Source organism: Podarcis filfolensis (assembly GCF_964270895.1).
Source record: "Podarcis filfolensis genome assembly, chromosome: 15".
Classification (NCBI taxonomy): Eukaryota; Metazoa; Chordata; class Lepidosauria; order Squamata; family Lacertidae; genus Podarcis; species Podarcis filfolensis.
In genome coordinates this window covers 40,391,516-40,410,077 of record NC_139618.1, presented here as the reverse complement: position 1 = coordinate 40,410,077, position 18,562 = coordinate 40,391,516, and the positions used below count along the sequence as shown (strand labels likewise).

At 47.4% G+C, this 18,562-nt stretch overlaps 2 protein-coding genes across 5 annotated transcripts in view; one reads left to right on the top strand and one right to left on the bottom strand.

Moving 5' to 3' along the window:
* The window catches only part of LOC310750701 (uncharacterized protein), a 735,887-nt gene that overhangs the window by 464,999 nt on the left and 252,326 nt on the right, over nt 1-18,562 (bottom strand). The window lies entirely within an intron of this gene.
* Nucleotides 1-18,562, top strand: part of DPYSL2 (dihydropyrimidinase like 2) — an 89,440-nt gene that overhangs the window by 53,608 nt on the left and 17,270 nt on the right. For all 4 annotated transcript variants that reach the window (XM_083588611.1, XM_083588612.1, XM_083588614.1 and 1 more), the window contains exons 4-7: nt 12,910-13,074; nt 14,141-14,202; nt 14,975-15,055; nt 15,460-15,528. In XM_083588611.1, coding sequence (XP_083444737.1) covers nt 12,910-13,074; nt 14,141-14,202; nt 14,975-15,055; nt 15,460-15,528 — 377 coding nt within the window. The remainder of the gene's footprint in view (nt 1-12,909; nt 13,075-14,140; nt 14,203-14,974; nt 15,056-15,459; nt 15,529-18,562) is intronic.

Below are 18,562 nucleotides of genomic sequence, written 5' to 3'. Positions count from 1 at the left end.
GGGGTGCAGGGGGGCCGGGCGCAACATCTGGGGGGGCGCTTGCACTCGCAGCTCTCTGCCCCTACTAAAATCCACAGGTTAGGGGGCGCAAATTACTTGCCTTGCCCCGGGAGCTGACAACACATGCCACGCCACTGAATATTAATGGCTTACTACATTTTGTATAAATTCATTCCAAAATTGTCATATTTATCCAAGCAGTTGCAAGTGTTATCATATTATCAATTTACAGATTAAAGGAGATAATGTCTTTATTCTTCCAGTTCATCAATATCGGTCTCTTGGCTACCATTAGAGTACATAAAATCCATTTTTGTTGACCTGTTGTTAACTTCCATATAGTAGAAGAAGCAGCTTATACTCTTCTCTTGTCCCTCACTGGAAACTTCCTAAATCAGTGGTGTCAAGTGTGAGATGTGGTTTTAATAAAAGTTCCATCCCACAAAGTTTGCTGAGCACTGAGTATGCATATTCTGTAACAGCAACTCCAAATTCATGTGTAGGGAGGAAGCTGGCCAGCTCCCACTGCTAACTCTAATTACATTCTTAAATGAAATGGCTTGCAAGAGGAAATTCACTTGGTAGAGTTCCCACAATTTCATCACATGCAGGCAGATCTAATGCTGTTGAGGTGAAGTCACATTACCCAGATATATTAGAACATACAAATGTTATTTAATATTTCACTTGGGAGGCAAAGATGCCCACTAAGAGTTTTTTGTGTATCCCTTTTTTAAGGATTTCTGTGTTATAAATGACTTTTGACTTATGATCAGCTCTTGCTCATTTGATTTTGTGTGCATAAAACAGTAAGAGTTTTTATAGCGTGCAGAAAGTTTGATGCAACCCTTAAGCAAAGTTTCTATTTAAAACTAACACTTGTTGACATGAAACAGTTTTCCTGCTGTTAAGTGTTGTTCCCTAACTCAAATAATAAAGGAAATTTCCTATATGCTTTTAATGATTAGCCAGACCTTTGTGTGTGAGAGCATAAAGTTTAGGGGAGCAGGGAAGAGAGAGCGTTCCCTATGTGCAGATAATTGTTATAGTGTCTATTAATAGTTATGCCAGGAAAAAGTGGCCGAATAAAGCCACTTTTCATTTGCACAGCCAGGATGTTTTTTTACACACACATGTGCACAAAGATGGCAGTGCAGTATAATAGCAGGAAACGATAAAATTCTTCTTCCTTGCCTATTCCCCGCTCCCCATCTGTCCACATTGATTTCACTTTTTTATGCATGCAGGGCTTTTACTATCAAAGGGGAGGTTTTTGCTGCATAGGATGTTCTCATACTCTTTATTTATTTACTTCATATAATTTATACACTGCTTGATTGTAAAAACAAACCTCAAAGCAGTGTACAAGAGGAATAAAAAATGAAATTGTCAGTTAAAACAGTTCAAAACAATGATTTTTTTAAAAAAAGTTAAAATGGGTGATACACTTGAAAAAAGATTAACATACCGGTCAACATTCTGCATGTCTGTGTAGGCTTGTCTAGCAAAAAATGTTTTTAACAGGGTCCGAAAAGAGTACAACGAAGGTGTTTGCCTGATGTCAGCAGGCAGCAAGTTCAAAAGTATAGGTGCTGCCACACTAAAAAGATCAATTTCTTATGAATGCAGAATGGGCATTATATGGCATTTGTAACAGTGCCAGTTGTGCAGATCAAAGCGGTCAAGTGGGCATATGTTACCTGAGGCAATATCTCAGGTACACCCCCAGACTATAGATAGTAGTAGTTATCCATCTATCTATCTATCTATCTATCTATCTATCTATCTATCTATGGATGACTTTCCTGTTACACAATCCTGATGGAGCCCCATTCAAATAAAATAACTCCAATAGAGTGTCATTGTCCTGGGACCCACCAGGCGACTAAGCTTAGCTTCATCCAGGTCAGCTTGATTCCCTCTGTGCCAGGAGCAGATTGAGCCAATTCTAGCCAGTTGGTGTTGCAAATACACTAGAGTTGTTTGTCTTGATTGAGGGACTGCTAAACATTTTCTTTCAATGAGTGACTTGATACTGGGGCACCCTTCGCTTTTGATTGGCTCCTGCAGAACACGGTCCATCAGTAGAGTTGTCTGTCAGAGTATTCACTATTTTGCACCTCAGAAATACCAGTGGCTATAACCCTGATTTTGGTGGAAAACATGTGTGATGCAGGAGATCTGTATGTTCTTCTTGTGTGCCCTATGCCTAAGAGACATCTTGTTCTTTTGCTCTGTAAGGCCCTACCTGCACTATACATTTATAGCTGTATCATACTGCTTTAAACAGCCATGACTTCCTGCAAAAATCCTGGGAACTCTAGTTAGTTAACGGTGCTGAGAGTTGTTAAAACATCCCCTTTTCTGCTCAGAGAGCTACAATTCCCAGAGTGTCCTGCCTCACAGGGAATTCTGGGATTTTTAGCTGGGAACGGCTGTCATGTGGAAGATGGGGCAGACTTGTTTTATGCTGCTCCGGAGGGTAGTAACTGAACCACTGGATTCAAATTATAAGAGAGGAGATTCTAGCTAAATATTAGGAAGAACTTTCAGAGAGTAAGAGCTGTTTGACGGTGGAAGGTGTCTTGGAGGTTGGCTGGCTAGCAGAGATCTGTATTGCAGGGGCTTGGACTAGATGGCCATGGGGAGCCTTCCACCTCTACAATTCTGTGATTGTAGTTAGGTGCTGTATAAATGATTAAAATCAGAGGTTTTCAACCTTTCTGACTCCACAGCTCACTTAACCAACTACATTCTTTCTGTGGCACCCCTGTGGGGCTCAGGAGCCCAGTTTTATCACCTCTTGCCTGCAGAGCTGGCAGCCTCTCACCCTTTTTCGAACACCCTTCATTGTGGAGGGTTCCCTCAGCCTCCTGTCCTCTCCCCTCACCTTAGGAGTCCTATAAGCTGCCCCCCCCGCCTCAAAGAGAGATGCCTCCTCACACTGTCCCATTGGGGCCTAGGAAGCATCATTTGGCCAGCTCCAGAGGTAACGTTCACCAGGGTTGCTGCAATAGAGAGGCAGAGACGCAAGAGGGCATCCAAGGAGGGAGGTAGGAAAGAGGGACAGAGGCTAGTGTTTCCCACAGCATCCCAGGGTATGAGAAGCTTGGCCTATCACTCAACATCCAAAAAACCAAAGTTCTGCATCAACAAGTACAAAATAACCCCTCTGCAGTGCCACAAATCCAACTCAGTGGTGTAACGTTGGAAAATGTTGATCACTTCTCCTACCTAGGCAGTTATCTTTTCCACAACATGGATGCCGAAATCCAGCATTGCCTGAGCTCTGCTAGTGCGACTTTCTCCTGATTGAAGTGCAGAGTGTTTGAGGACCAGGACATTCGCAGAGATACCAAAATGCTTGTTTACAAAGCTATTGTACTACCAACCTTACTATATGCTTGAGAAACATGGACCACTTATGAACACCATCTCCAACTCCTGGAAAGATTTCATCAATGGTGTCTCCAAAATTTTTTACACATCACTTGGGAAGACAGGTGAACTAATATCAGTGTACTGGAAGAAGCAAAGATCACCAGTTTTGAAGCAATGATTCTTCAACATCAACTTCGTTGGACTGGTCATATTGTGTGGATGCCTGATGATCGTCTTCCAAAGCAACTACTCTATTCTAAACTTAAAAGTGGAAAGCGCAATGCTGGTGGTCAACAAAAGAGGTTTAAAGACTGTCTCAAGGCAAATCTAAAAAAATGTAGTATAAACACTGACAACTGGGAAACACTGGCCTGCTAGCGCTCCAGTTGGAGAACAGCCTTTACCAAAGGTGTCATGGGCTTTGAAGACACTCGAACTCAAGGGAGAAATGTTCTAAGAGGAAGGCACGCTTGGCAAATCCACACCGTGATCAACTCCCACCCGGAAACCAATATCTCCACTGTGGAAGGACGTGTGGATCCAGAATTGGCCTCCACAGTCACTGATGGACTCATTGTTAAAACCACGTCTATGGAAGACAATCTTACTCAGCTACGAGTGATCGAAGAAGAAGAAGAAGAAGCCTTATGAAAGATTTCTTTCAACTCTGCTATTTTTGTTTGGTATTTGGGAGTTTTTAGAGTGGAGGGGCTGAAATAAATCTGATAGTGCAGAGTCTTTTGCAGTTCCCTGTCGGATACATTAATGGTGCTTATCTCCCCCAACCAGTTTATTTGTTTTAAAAAAGAAGGCACATAATGTTTTCAGTGTGGCTTGGTGCATAAAACCTCACTGATAAGCAAACAGTGGTTAGCCTTGTTGTCTAGCTTTGGCTTATTGTCTGTTTGTTTTTATTTTGAGCTGATTAATTTGCTCGGGGGAGAAGGAAGGCGGTGGGAAAGGGGAACAGTAGAGACAATGGCAGCAATCAAGAAACAAGCCAGCGTTGGGAGGAAGAATGCGGGAGATTGTAATTGGAGGTTTGCTTTGGGAGTTGGGGATTGAAAGTTACATGTGTCTGTGTGTCTGTGCGTGGGGGAGGAATGAAAATGGTTAAGGGAATCCACATTCTGCTGTGAGATGGCCAGAAGTCATTGGACGCGTTCGTGTCTGGAGCTGACCATACATGAATAGAATAACACCATTTAATAATAAATAGTCATGCATATCCAGTAAACTGCTCTGAGACCTGCTGGTATAGGGCAGTATACAAATTTAATAAATAATAAATAATTTAATAAATGTATTGAATGTATTCAACAACAACAAGCTGCTTTATACATGGGCTCAGTACAGTCCACACTGGCTGGTAGCAGTTCTCTAGCCATCCCAACTTGGGAGATGCTGAGGATCTTTTGCTTGTGAAGCATGTATAGTATGCCTCCACTGTGTGAAGTCTTAAAGTAACTCAAGATTCTGTTCTGAAGTGTCATGGGCGTGGGCCGGACTCAGTGGAGACCCAGTTGTCTCCTGAGTAGGGCTGGGCGATATCTGGTTTTTGGCATTGTGATGTATCACCAGCCAAATATCACAATACTATACTTATATAGTATATAGTATAGGGACGCGGGTGGCGCTGTGGGTTAAACCACAGAGCCTAGGACTTGCTGATCAGAAGGTCGGCGGTTTGAATCCCCGTAATAGGGTGAGCTCCCATTGCTCGGTCCCAGCTCCTGCCAACCTAGCAGCTCGAAAGCACGTCAAAGTGCAAGTAGTTAAATAGGCGGGAAGGTAAACGGCGTTTCCGTGCGCTGCTCTGAAGCAGCTTAGTCATGCTGGCCACATGACCCAGAAGCTGTACGCCGGCTCCCTCGGCCCATAAAGCGAGATGAGCTTTATACTGATATATCACAATGTCTGAAATAAGGATGGAGCTATGTAGAGGCATTGGCTGGCTTCATGGTTTCCCCCACATTGTGATTTTTGCATAGCACATGCACCCACCCACCCACCCACCCCATGATTTGCGATATATTGTCAGGTCAAAAGTTATTAAACCCATATCACAATATGGATTTCAAACCGTTTTGAACGATATATTGATATATTGCCCAGCCCTATTCCTGAGTTCAGGATACAAGGTAGGAGAAGAGTGGGGCCTGCAAAGAGCAGAGGCATGACCACCATGGATCAGGGCCATCCACAACAGTTGGTTCTGGGACCTACTGACAATATTTGCTGGATCCATTTAGACGGGGCTTTTTTTCAGCTGGAACTCGCAAGAACTCACCTCTCAGGTGGGTGCCATTGCCATTCTGAGATAACGAGGGAGTTCTGGTACCTCTTTTTCTAGAAAAATAGCACTGCATTTAGAGGTTCTGAATGCCAATTTGCTATCATTTGGCTGCTTTTTTACATGTGAAATACTTGGTGGGCCTTGGTGGCTGCTGTTTCCAGTACTGTAGTGTTTGATTTGCATAATACCCTGAGCTGTTTTGCAAATAGTGTATTATTTATCACGAACGGCTGCCAGCTTACAGATGAGAATTAATAAGTGGTGCCAGTCTTGGCTTAGTGCAGCCTTGAACTGTCAAAGTGCTGAAAGGGAATTGCAGAAAATGGGGTGACAGTGTTGCTTTCATGTGCCATGTTCCTAATCCTGAAGCAGACTTCCTTTTCCATTTGTACCAAAACCACTTCTGCTTTCTTAAGCCTGCTGTGATGCATTGGTGGGCATTTGGAGCGAGTGAATCCTAGCTGCTTTCACAAGTGATTGCGGAGAATGTGTCTTTTTTTTTTGCTTTAGTTTTGGACTTGAAATTTGGGGAGAAACCATTTTGATTGCAATGAGTTTCCAGGAACGTGATACTTGCAATTTGGCCCAATTCATTTCAAGTTTTGTGGCTATCTTCAGGGGTAACTCTTTTAATATAGTCGAAGCAGAACTGAGGAATCCTTTGGCATTCCAGAAGTTGTTGGACTACAATTCCCATCACCCCTCAGCATTGGTCTTGATGACTGGTCCAGATGCGAGCTGAAGTCCAACAACATCTGAAGGGTCCCACTTCTGATTCAAAGTATGTCTGGAGCCCCTTTCAGATCCTTCTCCAAACAGTGTGGTGGTGGGAGCAGGACTGTACCTACTACAGTGGTACCTCGGGTTACATATGCTTCAGGTTACACACTCCGCTAACCCAGAAATAGTGCTTCAGGTTAAGAACTTTGCTTCAGGATGAGAACAGAAATTGCGCGGTGTCAGGGAACTGTCATCTGAGACGAAGGAGGTGAAAGGGCTCATGGAGGGTGAGAGAGACCACTCAGCGGAGGAGGGGACCAGCAGGGGGAGAAGTGGAGCTCCAAGGGAAAGTGAGTCGGAGGGAGGGCTCAGAGACACTTCAAGCGAGAACAGTGGGGAGGTTTCAGGACCTCCCGTAGGGACACCCACTCCTCGGCGGAAACTGTCACGCCGAGAGTCCAGAAGACGCGTTTCCGTTAAGGAGCTTTTATGCTGGAAGAAGTTCCGTAAACGCCCACTGTCCGATTCAACGAGCGATTGATGGAGCCATGCTTAAGGAGCTCCATCACAGACAGAGGTTTGGGAACTTAGCCAAACTCTGAGGGATCAGGATTTTACGCACAAGCAGCTCACCATCCCATCACAGCAATCGGACAGTCCCTGAAAGCAGCTTGTGCAGAGAGGCATCATGAGCAACCCAGCCGGAGCCGGAGGAGCAGCAGGAGCTGGAGAAAGTCCAAGTCTGGAAGAAAGGTACAGAGTGTTGGAACTCCAGCTAGCAATGCAAACGGCGAGGCTAGAAGAAAGGAGGGCGCAGGATGCAGAAAAGGCAAAAGGCGCTACACTAGCAAGAAAGATGCCAGGAATGGTGCAGAAGTTTGGGGGGGACCCCAGGAACTACCAAGCCTTTAGGACAGAGATGCAGTATGCTCTCGAACTGCAGTTTAACGACTTTCCCGATGAGGCATCGCGAGTGGCGTTTGTGATTGGCCATCTCGAAGGCGGGGCGAGAGACTGGGTGAGGCCCCTGATGGCAGGGAATAGTGACATGCTGAAGGACGCGAGGAAGTTTTTTCGCGCCATGGATTTGATGTTTTCCAGTGAGATTGAACAGGGACTGGTGCGCAGACAATTGATGGCTTGCAAACAGGGGAGCCGATCGGTTCGTGAGTACTGGACTGAGTTTACAATGTTGATACATAAATTGGGGTGGGACCTATCGGCGGAACCCATTCAAATGCTCTTTGAAGAGGGGCTTTCTTCGGCGGTGAAAGACGAACTTTCCCGGGCGCCCAGGGCGGAGTCTATGGACCAGCTGACCAAATCAGCGCTGACCATTGGAGCGCGCCAGGAGGCAAGAGCCTTGGAGAAGCGGGAGGGGAAAGGTGAGCGTTGGAGGGATTTCCGCATTCCAGAGATTCCAGAACCCAGTTTCCCGCCCGGAGAGCCGATGGAAGTTGGAATAGCGCGCGCGCGCGCAGTTTCAAATCCCAGTGAAGGGAGGAAGAAGGAGGGAAAGAGCGCCAAGAAATGTTATCTCTGCCAGCAGCCAGGTCACTTTGCCAGAGTCTGCCCGCAAAGAAAGGAATGGCAAGGGATGGCGGGAGCTGTTGGGGGGAAGGAGGAGGAAGTCCAGGAGCCAGTAAAAGCCAACGCCTGTCTGCCACTGTCAGGGCACTGCAGACAGGCCAAGGAGCAGTAAAAGTGCCCACTCCGGAACCTCCAAGACCAGCCCTAGTAATAGAGGTGTTGCTAGAGCTGGCAAACGGATACCCACTAAAGACCAAGGCGCTGTTGGACTCAGGCAGCTCCTGTAATTTTATGAGCAAGGAGTTTGCAGCTGAACACCAGATACAGACACTCCCTTTAAGCAACCCCCTGCAGGTCACCACGATCGATGGGAGGGAGCTGTTGGGGGGAGAAGTTAGCCTACAGACCGTCCCAATGGTTATGAGGGTGGCAAGGCACACCGAAAGGATAGCGTTCAATGTAGCCACCCTGGGAGGGGCGCCAGTCATTTTGGGAATGAGCTGGCTAGCGTTGCATGACCCGCTAGTGGGCTGGCATCAGAGAGTGGTCTCCTTTGGGTCAGCACATTGCCTGGAACACTGCAAAGAGGGAAAGGTGCCAGAAGGGGCAAAAGCCTCCCTAGCAGGGACGGAAGTGGCGGACAAAGGGAAGGTGCCCAAACAATACGCTGACCTGAGCAAGGTCTTCAGTGAAAGGGAAGCAGATAAACTACCACCGCATAGAGACTTTGACTGCCAAATTAACCTGGTCCCTGGGGCCCAGCTCCCCGTGGGCAAGCTGTACGCCATGTCAGACAGGGAAATGCAGGAGTTGAGGGAGTTTATTGACAAAAACCTGAAGAGAGGTTTCATCAGAGAGTCCAGAGCGGTGGGGGGCAGCCCAGTGTTTTTTGTGGACAAAAAAAACACGGATAAACCGAGATTGGTCGTGGACTACCGGCGGTTAAATGCCGTGTCAGAACCAGTGACTTTCCCCATGCCCAGGATTGATGACATTTTGACCAGGGTGAGGAAGGGAAAGATATTCACGAAACTGGACCTGAGGGGAGCATACAACCTGATACGAATAAAGAAGGGGGATGAATGGAAGACAACGATGTTCACCCCCCTAGGGGCTTTCGAATATCTCGTTATGCCCTTTGGATTACAAGCAGGCTCCGCCTGTTTTCAATCGCTCATGAACCATGTACTGGGACCTTTGCTCTACAAGAATTGCGTGGCCTTCCTCGATGACGTGCTGATATATTCAGAGAATGAGGAGCAGCATGTAAAGGATGTCAGGGAAGTGCTGAGCCAGCTGCAAGCAAACCAGTTGTGGGTGAAATTGGAGAAGTGTCAGTTCCACACCAAGGAGGTGGAATTCCTGGGGTACCGCTTATCAGACAAGGGATTAGCCATGGATCCAGGCAAGGTCCAGGCGGTGCTGGAATGGAAGACACCGAAAACGAAAAAAGATGTGCAAAGGTTCTTAGGGTTTGGGAACTTTTACCGTAAATTCATCAAGAACTTTGCCCACTTAACGGCTCCCATCACGGACTGTCTAAGCAGCAAGAAGAAATTCGTTTGGACGGCGGAGGCGGAGCACGCTTTTGAGGAATTGAAAAAGGCATTCGCTTTGGAAGAACAGCTCCTGCATGTGGATTTACAAAAACCCATGAGAGTGGAAACTGATGCCTCAGACCGGGCAGTGGGGGCGGTGCTGCTTCAGCCAGGGAGCAATAAGTCGGAATGGAGACCGTGTGCCTTCTTTTCGCGTAAGCTGAACAAATCCGAGAGGAACTACACGGTATATGACCGAGAACTACTCGCCATTCACGAAGCGTTCCGGAGATGGAGACACTTACTAATTGGCGCACAGCATAAGGTGCAAGTGTGTACGGACCACAAGAATTTGGAGTATTGGAGAACGGCACGAGTGCTCAACCAACGACAAGTGAGATGGGCCCAGGAGTTCTCCAAATTCCATTTTGAAATCTGCTATGTGCCAGGTCCAGAAAACATCAGAGCGGACGCTCTCTCTCGCAAACCTGAATATTTGGAGGGGGAGGGAGCGCCAGAAGAGAGACATATTATCCCAGAGGACCACTGGGTGTGTGGTGCGGCCTGGGTGGGGCAAAGAGAACTGGTAGAGGGAACGGTAAATGATGAGTACGCCCAGGATAAGCTCAGAGGTTTAAGGAGAGAGGGAGAAGACCCCGGAGGTTTTGAAGAAAGAAACGGGGCATTGTATTACAAAGGGGCGCTATATATACCCGAAGGGGAATTGAGGGGGAGAGTACTCAAACAGCTGCACGACAATCCCACAGCGGGGCATTTTGGGCAACACAAGACCATGTGGTTGGTGACCAGGGAGTTTTGGTGGCCCAAGGTGAGGGAGGATGTACGGGAGTATGTGAGAAGGTGTGACCAATGCCAGAGAGCCAAAGGAGAAAGGCGGGCACCAGCGGGGTTATTAGAACCGTTACCCACACCAGAACGACCGTGGGAGGCGGTGTCGATAGATTTTATGACTGATCTGCCCAAATCCCAGGGGAAAACCGCCATACTAGTCGTAGTAGACCTGTTAACTAAGATGGGTCACTTTGTAGCTTGCTCACATGCAGTCACGGCGGAAGAGACAGCGAAATTGTTTGTAGAACATATTTTTAGGCTGCATGGCGCCCCCTTGAGGGTGGTTTCCGACAGAGGGAAACAGTTCACGTCCAGATTCTGGAGGAAGCTTATGAGCTTGTTGCACGTAGAGGTCAACTTTTCGACTGCCAGGCACCCTGAGACCAATGGGCAGGCGGAGAGGGCAAACGGTATCCTTCAACAATACCTGAGGTGTTATGTCAAGGACAGAGAAAACGATTGGGTCGAAAAGTTGGCACTAGCGGAATTTGCTTACAATAATGCAGAGAATGTGTCCACCGGGATGAGCCCCTTTTTGGCTAATTATGGGTGCCACCCCAGGGGGTTTCCAGGGGAAGGAGGAGAGAGATGGAGTGTTCCGGCCGCTGAACTTTTTGTAGAAGAAATGGAGGCGATCCATCGTCAACTCCAACACAACTTAGAAAGGGCCAAAGAAGAATATAAGAGGCAGGCAGACAAGAGCAGAAGGGAAGGTGAAACAATTAGGGTGGGGAGTCGGGTCTGGCTATCAACCCAAGGATTGCCGTTCAAGGGGGGTTGCAAGAAATTGAGACCCAAAAGATTGGGACCATTTGAGGTCATCCAACAGGTCAACCCAGTGGCTTTCAGACTCCGGTTACCGAACCACATGAAACTGCACCCAGTATTCCACAGGTCATTACTGTCACCATACAGGGGGGAAGGTGAAGGGGTATCCACACGGGGGCCAGCCATAGAAGAAAGGGAAAGCCACAACTATGTGGCGGAAATCATCGACTCCAGGTGGAAGGGTAATCAGGTGGAGTATTTGGTCGCGTGGGAAGGGGAACCGGAGTCGGAAAACACCTGGGTGAAGGCAGAGGAGGTCCATGACGAGATCTTGGTCGAAACGTTCCACCAAAGGTTCCCCAGGAAACCTCAGCCAGTAGCGAGGTTCCGGAGGGAGTACTTTGGCACCACCGACGAGGAGGAGGAACTGGAGGGAAGTGTTCGAAACTTCGGAAGATGAGGGAGGTTCCTTCAGGGGTTTTGCTCCCTCGCCTCCCGCAGAGGAGGGGAGGGAAGGGGGTGAAGGGGGCCCTGGAGGGGAGGTGGATGTCAGGGAACTGTCATCTGAGACGAAGGAGGTGAAAGGGCTCATGGAGGGTGAGAGAGACCACTCAGCGGAGGAGGGGACCAGCAGGGGGAGAAGTGGTGCTCCAAGGGAAAGTGAGTCGGAGGGAGGGCTCAGAGACACTTCAAGCGAGAACAGTGGGGAGGTTTCAGGACCTCCCGTAGGGACACCCACTCCTCGGCGGAAACTGTCACGCCGAGAGTCCAGAAGACGCGTTTCCGTTAAGGAGCTTTTATGCTGGAAGAAGTTCCGTAAACGCCCACTGTCCGATTCAACGAGCGATTGATGGAGCCATGCTTAAGGAGCTCCATCACAGACAGAGGTTTGGGAACTTAGCCAAACTCTGAGGGATCAGGATTTTACGCACAAGCAGCTCACCATCCCATCACACGCGGCCACGCGGTGGCAGTGGGAGGCCCCATTAGCTAAAGTGGTGCTTCAGGTTAAGAACAGTTTCAGGTTAAGAACGGACATCTGAACGAATTAAGTACTTAACCTGAGGTACCACTGTACTTGTCAAATTGTCACAAACACTGTCTGCTCCACTGACCCTGCTCTCAACTTTTGCATGTCAAACCAGATGTCTGAAAAGCAGCCCCCCATTTCTGATCTGTGGCACAGTACACAGAGTGTGGCAATATTATGTTCAAGGCCGTGTTTTATGCATTGCATGTGGTGAAGGTCTGGAAGGCACTTAAAACAGCCTCCTATACTTTCTCAAAGTAATGTTGCTGCAAGCCTTGAAATGTGTGGGAGAGGTCAGCAAAATAATTTGCGGTGCACCTTTTAGGGTTTCTTCTCTCTCCCCACCCCAACAGCATGTCAAATATACCAGAAAAATAGATTAAAAATAAAATAAAATAAACTCCACTTTATAGTGATGAGACTCCAGACACAAATGACAATATATTTTTCAGGATTTTGGTTATATCACAGAAGGATTTTCAAACCTAAATGTGTGAAGGGGAATTTCCTGTACTGTCCGCATCTGTCCCATCTCTGCACACCTTGCAGTGTGCAGAGGAAGGTCTGGTTCATTTTCAAGCCAATGTATAAGCAAGGGTTCACAAATGCCCTTTCCAGCTTGCCACTGGCGAGTGAATCTTTTGCTGTTAAGCATTTGTTTCTAGATTGTTGTTGTTGATAAACTTATAAAATGTTTTAAGCTGCTTTGAGCATTAGTAATGAAAGAATTAAAAAAACAAACTGATGAGCATACATTCGTTTTTGCCAATGTTTGTATTTTTTATTTTATTCAGTTGATCACGTTGTTCCTGAGCCAGGCACCAGTTTGCTCTCTGCATTTGACCAGTGGCGAGAGTGGGCAGACAGCAAGTCCTGCTGCGATTACTCTTTGCATGTGGACATCACGGAGTGGCATAAAGGAGTTCAGGAGGAGATGGAAGCCTTGGTGAAGGATCACGGTAAGCCTGAGGAGTCTTTATTTAGTGCTTGCTCAGTTCTTTAGTTTCTGAGGCAAACACAAAGGCACAAAAACATCTGCATCCTAGCTGCAACTTTGACTTCTGCTTTCCACTCAGAAGTCATAGCTGGTCTTGCTGTACGTAGAGAGGATTTATTTAAATAATGTATCTGTCATTTCCCCATGCTCAGTGTGGCTTATGCAAATATCCCAAGCATAAGGCGCATCAATGAGAGCAATAGCCACAGCCTTTCAACATACTACACAATTAATTTTGAAAAAACTCCAATTGAGTCAGCAGCCAAATGTCATCCAGAATGAATCGGGAAGCTGATTTATGCCAAGGCAGACCTGTGGCACACCTAGCTCAGTATGGTCAACAGTGACTGCCAGTGGCTCTCCAGGGTGGAAGGCAGGAGCTTTTCCCAGCCTTGCCTGGAGGCACCAGGGATTGAAACTTGGTGCTTATACATGCAGAGCATGTGCTCTACCACTGCTGTGGCCCTTCCATTTTGAATGGGCTTTCCATTCTGTCCAGAGAGGGAATTGTAGCTCCTGGCCTCGCCACAAAGTCACCATTCTCATACACTATGTTATAACTGCTCTCGTGGTGCGCGTGGGATCGTGTTCCTGCAATCATAAGTAATGAGAACGTGCAAATAGGCAAATCTGATCTGCATTTGTTTGTTTGTTTAAAAACTTTTCCCGTGGCTCTTCAAGTAATAGGGTTTCCACAGTGGCTTACAGATAAATTAAAAAGGAAAAGGAAAAGGAAAGGAAAGACAGCCCCTCCAAATGGATTTTCCATCTAAAAACACAACAAATAAAAAAGGAAGGAGGGAGGAGCAAAAAAAGGCAAACTTTTAGCATCAGGTCTTAAAGCCAGGGTTACATAACTGGCTTGTCATGTGGTGTTTGGGTTTGAGAAGCTTTTGCCCTTTCTCTGTCGGACTGTATGGTACATTGGGGCTTCACACAGGTATGACCCAGTGTGGTTGTCCATATGTTTACAACTAAATGGAATTCTGATGGATTTTAAATTTCCTTCCCTCTCTTGCTTCTGACAGGAGTGAATTCTTTCTTGGTGTACATGGCTTTCAAGGATCACTTCCAACTCACAGATTCTCAGGTATGGCACCTTCTTGGTTTGCATTATAGCTGATCCAAAATATTTGGCCCAGGTTTTTTGGACATTCCTTGGGTGCAGGGCAAAAATACCCTGACAGTTATTCAAGGAAATATGGATTTGAGGTAGGGTGGGGGCTAAGACCTTTTGGTGGGAGGTTCTTACCTTAATACAAGGTGGCTGAGTACGACTCTCCAGATGTTGGGAGTTCCAACTCCCATCGGCCCCAGCTAGCACGCCAGTGGGTGACAGTGACTATGGGAGCTGTAAACTAGAACCATACATACATTTAAATCTCTTCTAGATTTTCAAACTCTGTATACCAGCGGGGGGGGGGGGGGGCTCCTGGCTTCAGGCCCTGCCTGTAGGTTTCCCAGAGGCATATTATTTGGTCAGTATGTGAAGCTCATTATGCTCTTAGTTTACTTTGTGGAGAGCAGCTAGCCCAGCCCAGCCAATATCGTTGGAGGCCAAGGTTCAGATCCTTGCTCATCTGTTGCTCTTTCTGGGCAGCCTTGGGGTGGCTTAACCCACCCTGAAGTGTTGTCAGATGAGGATAAACTGACATAATCCTCATCAATTCTGGAGGGAGATGTAGAAACGAGATAGATAGCTGCTCAGTTGTTATGGCTGTACAGAATCTTTTTGTGTTAACTTCTCAGAATTCAATGGATGGAAAACTCATTCCCTGAATCCTGTAATGGGAGGGTGAGTTTTAGAGATGTTGGAAACGTAATTTAGGAAAGCCAGCACCCTTTTTTTCTTGTCTCCCTAGATATACGAGGTCCTGAGTGTGATCCGTGACATTGGGGCCATAGCCCAAGTTCATGCTGAAAATGGAGACATCATTGCTGAGGTAAGCAGAGTTTCCCGATCACGAGAAGTAATGAACTCTCTTCAGGCGTTCTGAAAGGGAGTTTGCTCAGCAGTAGTGATGGCTTTTCCCCATTGGGACTGGGGCCAGAGCTGACAACGAGTGGAGCCAACTTAATTCTAGTTTTGCCCCCATCCTCCTCCCCACTGAATTCTATAAGGGCAAGACTGAGACTAAGGAGGAGGAAGATGGCAGAGACTGGTAAGATGGGGATGGGGCTGTATCCCATTTTCTCAAATGGACCAGGTTCCTCTGTCAATGGGCAAGATGGCAGGTCGGGGGAGAGACCATGGAGACAAGCAAATTAGCTTCAGCACTTTGGAAGAAGTCCTTGACACATGTTAGTAAAATACATTTAATCTTTTCTCCTTTCCATTTTGCTTTAGGAACAGCAGAGGATCCTGGAACTAGGCATCACCGGCCCCGAGGGGCATGTTTTGAGCAGGCCTGAAGAGGTGATGGATAATTTTGGCCTACTCCTTTTTCCTGAATTGCTTTTCATGATGCCAGTAGCAATAACACAGAATACTGCATCCCACGTTGAAGAGTTTGCATTCTACACATGGTAGCCACATGTACGGCAGAGGTGGTCAGATGGCACAGAGGCCCCAATGGGGTAGGGGTTAGTTCACAGGATCATAGAGTTGGAAGGGACCCTGAGGATCATCTAGTCCAACCCCTGCAATACAGTGGTGCCTCGAGTTACATATGCTTCAGGTTACAGACTCCGTTAACCCAGAAATAGTACCTCAGGTTAAGAACTTTGCTTCAGGATGAAATTGTGCTCTGGCGGCGCAGCGGCAGCAGGAGGCCCCATTAGCTAAAGTGATGCTTCAGGTTAAGAACAGTTTCAGGTTAAGAACGGACCTCCGGAACGAATTAAGTACTTAACCCGAGGTACCACTGTACAGGAATATGCAGCTGTCCCTTATGGGGATTGAACCTGCAACCATGGCGTTATCAGCACCACTCTCTAACCAGCTGAACTATCCATCTTTTCAACTGAAAGGCAGTTGTTGTAGACCTTGTTAGCCTGGATGAAGGGACAGAGAGATGTGCGTGTGTCTGTTTAGAAACTAGTCCACTGTACAGAGGAAACATTTATGTTTATAGCTCCACCCGCTTTTGCCTGTCGCCCTGCGCACTCCTCGCACATGGCACCAAGAAGGGAATGCAGCCTTCAGGCAAAACACGGTTCCCCAAGCCTGTTGCAGGAGGTGGTTAGCTAGGCATCTGGGTCAGTGAGCCTGCCAACATGTATATTGGTGTCACAAAAGCAAGTTGCTGGAGAAGGAAAACCAAGCATCAAGATTTCATCAGGAAACGGAGGATCTGATGTGGGGGGGGGGGGTGCAGAGGGGCACCAGCAGAATTTTGGCTCAGATTTCCAGTCTGTGCTACTTGGACCCATTGTGAGTGGGGGGAGGGGGAGGTGAAGAAAGCTCTAAAGGAGAAGGCAGCAACAATGTCAGTGATGGGAAGAAGGGAAGCCACGTTTCTGCAAGGGTAGGGAGCTGAAAGCTGCAGGAGCGTTGCTGATTTCTTCCGAGGAGCAGTAGAACACGAGATGGGAAGGTTGGGGAGGCAGCATGCAGTGGTGAGGTAAGGGAAGATCAGGTCCACTCCCCCCCCCCCGAATGATTGCAGGATTCCCCTTACTTTCCTACATGCTTTCCAAATCCGCTTCATGGGACAGGTGGAGTTTTATATCTGCATCACAGGAAATGAGGAACTTGGACTGTGCTGTTGAACAGAATGGTCCAGGCACAGGGAATGTTCTTCAGCTTAAAAGCCACATTCCCATCTGGGCAATCTTCTTTTTTGGGGTGTGGGTGGGGAGGGGAGCACATGCTAGTACTGGGTGGGACCAGGGGTCAAAATGTGTGGAAAATGAAACCAAATTTTACCTTAGTACAGTAAGCTAGTTTCTACTCACGCCTTCTCACACCCCCTGCCATCCTCCATCCAGGCAAGCAAGAGGCGTGATCAAGGCTCACGGACCCATTCCATGCAGGTGAAAAGCATCCAAGGCGAGGATATGAAGTAGGACAGTTGAGGGGTGTTGCCTGGGGACAGGCCTGGAGGCTCCTCGGGTTCTTCACCCCTGGTGAAATGCTCAATGCATTTGCAAAGCTTTGTCCACATCAGATGCTATCTGTCTGTCTGTCTGTCTACCTATCTAATTTCTAAACTGCACTTTAATATAAAATATCTTAGAGCAGTATACAACTTGAAAAACACAGTAAAAACAATAATAATTGGCATCCGCCGGTCTTGAGGGACGATGGAGTGCACCTCTGGGAAGGAAGTCAGACCACTGGAGAATCACTGTGCCTACTGTGGCTGCAGAGACTGGCAACTTGTATTGCTGCCTGAAGTGGTCTCTCTGGGATGCAAGCCTGAGCAGAGTTAGAACTTCTCCTTGCAAACAAACAAACAAATATACATGCATGCATGCAGGCATATGGGTAAAAGCTGGTTGGCAAAAGAACTCAGGTTTGAAATTCCTGTCTGAATGAGACAGTTTTTAGAAGAAGTCTGAAAACGAGCTGGGCTGATTCCTGCCAAACCTCTGTTGGCAAAGAGGTCCACACCAAAGGCTCAGCATCTGGTAAAAGGTCCATCCAAACTTCAGGGGCATGTAGGACCACTGAAAGTGCCCCAGCAGAAGACTTCACTGGTTGAGGTGCAGCATAAGGAATTGGACAGTCCTAAAGGTACTTTGGGCCCAGGCTGAATTAACACCATGGCCAGCGGTCAGGGTTCATGGGAGTTGTCGTTTAGCAACCACCTGTGGACTGCAGTTTCCCCATTCCAGCTTCATAGCTTTGCTTGGAAAGAGAGGGAGGAAAAGGACAGCAAAATAGTCAGCAAGGAACACAGAAGTGCAAAGTGGGTTAAGATGTTTGGCAGTGATCTGTGTGACTATATTCATCCAGGCGGAAAGCACAACTTGCATTGCCCAGGGATTTGAAAGGTGACATTTTGCAGCCGTGGCCTCCCCACCCACACGGAAAACGCCACAGGGAGGTTTTAATGTGGCTTTTAGTAATGGTTTGTTTGCCTCCAGCAGTGAGTCAGAAATACTTGCAGCTGCCTGAGAGGCTTTCTAAAGTTTTGGAGGGGCGGAGGTAAAGGCAAACGAAGGGGGGCTTTGTAAAATTATGCATGGTTAGGAGAAAGTGGATAGAGCACAGCCCCCCCCCCCCCGCGCGCGCGCGCTGTATAATATTAGACCAAGATCATCCGGCAAAGCTGAATAGTAGGAGATTTGGACAAGCAGAAGGAAGTCATTATTCACAGCACATCATTAAACTATGGAATTTGCTTCTAGGAGATGTGGCAATAGCCATCGACCAGCGGCGTAGCGTGGGGGAGGCCAGAGAGAACCTGGGAGACTCCCAACTCTCATCAGCCGCAGCCAGCATGGATTATGGGCGTTGTAGCCCAGCATGCATTGAGACAACAGTCTTAACAACTACAATTCCC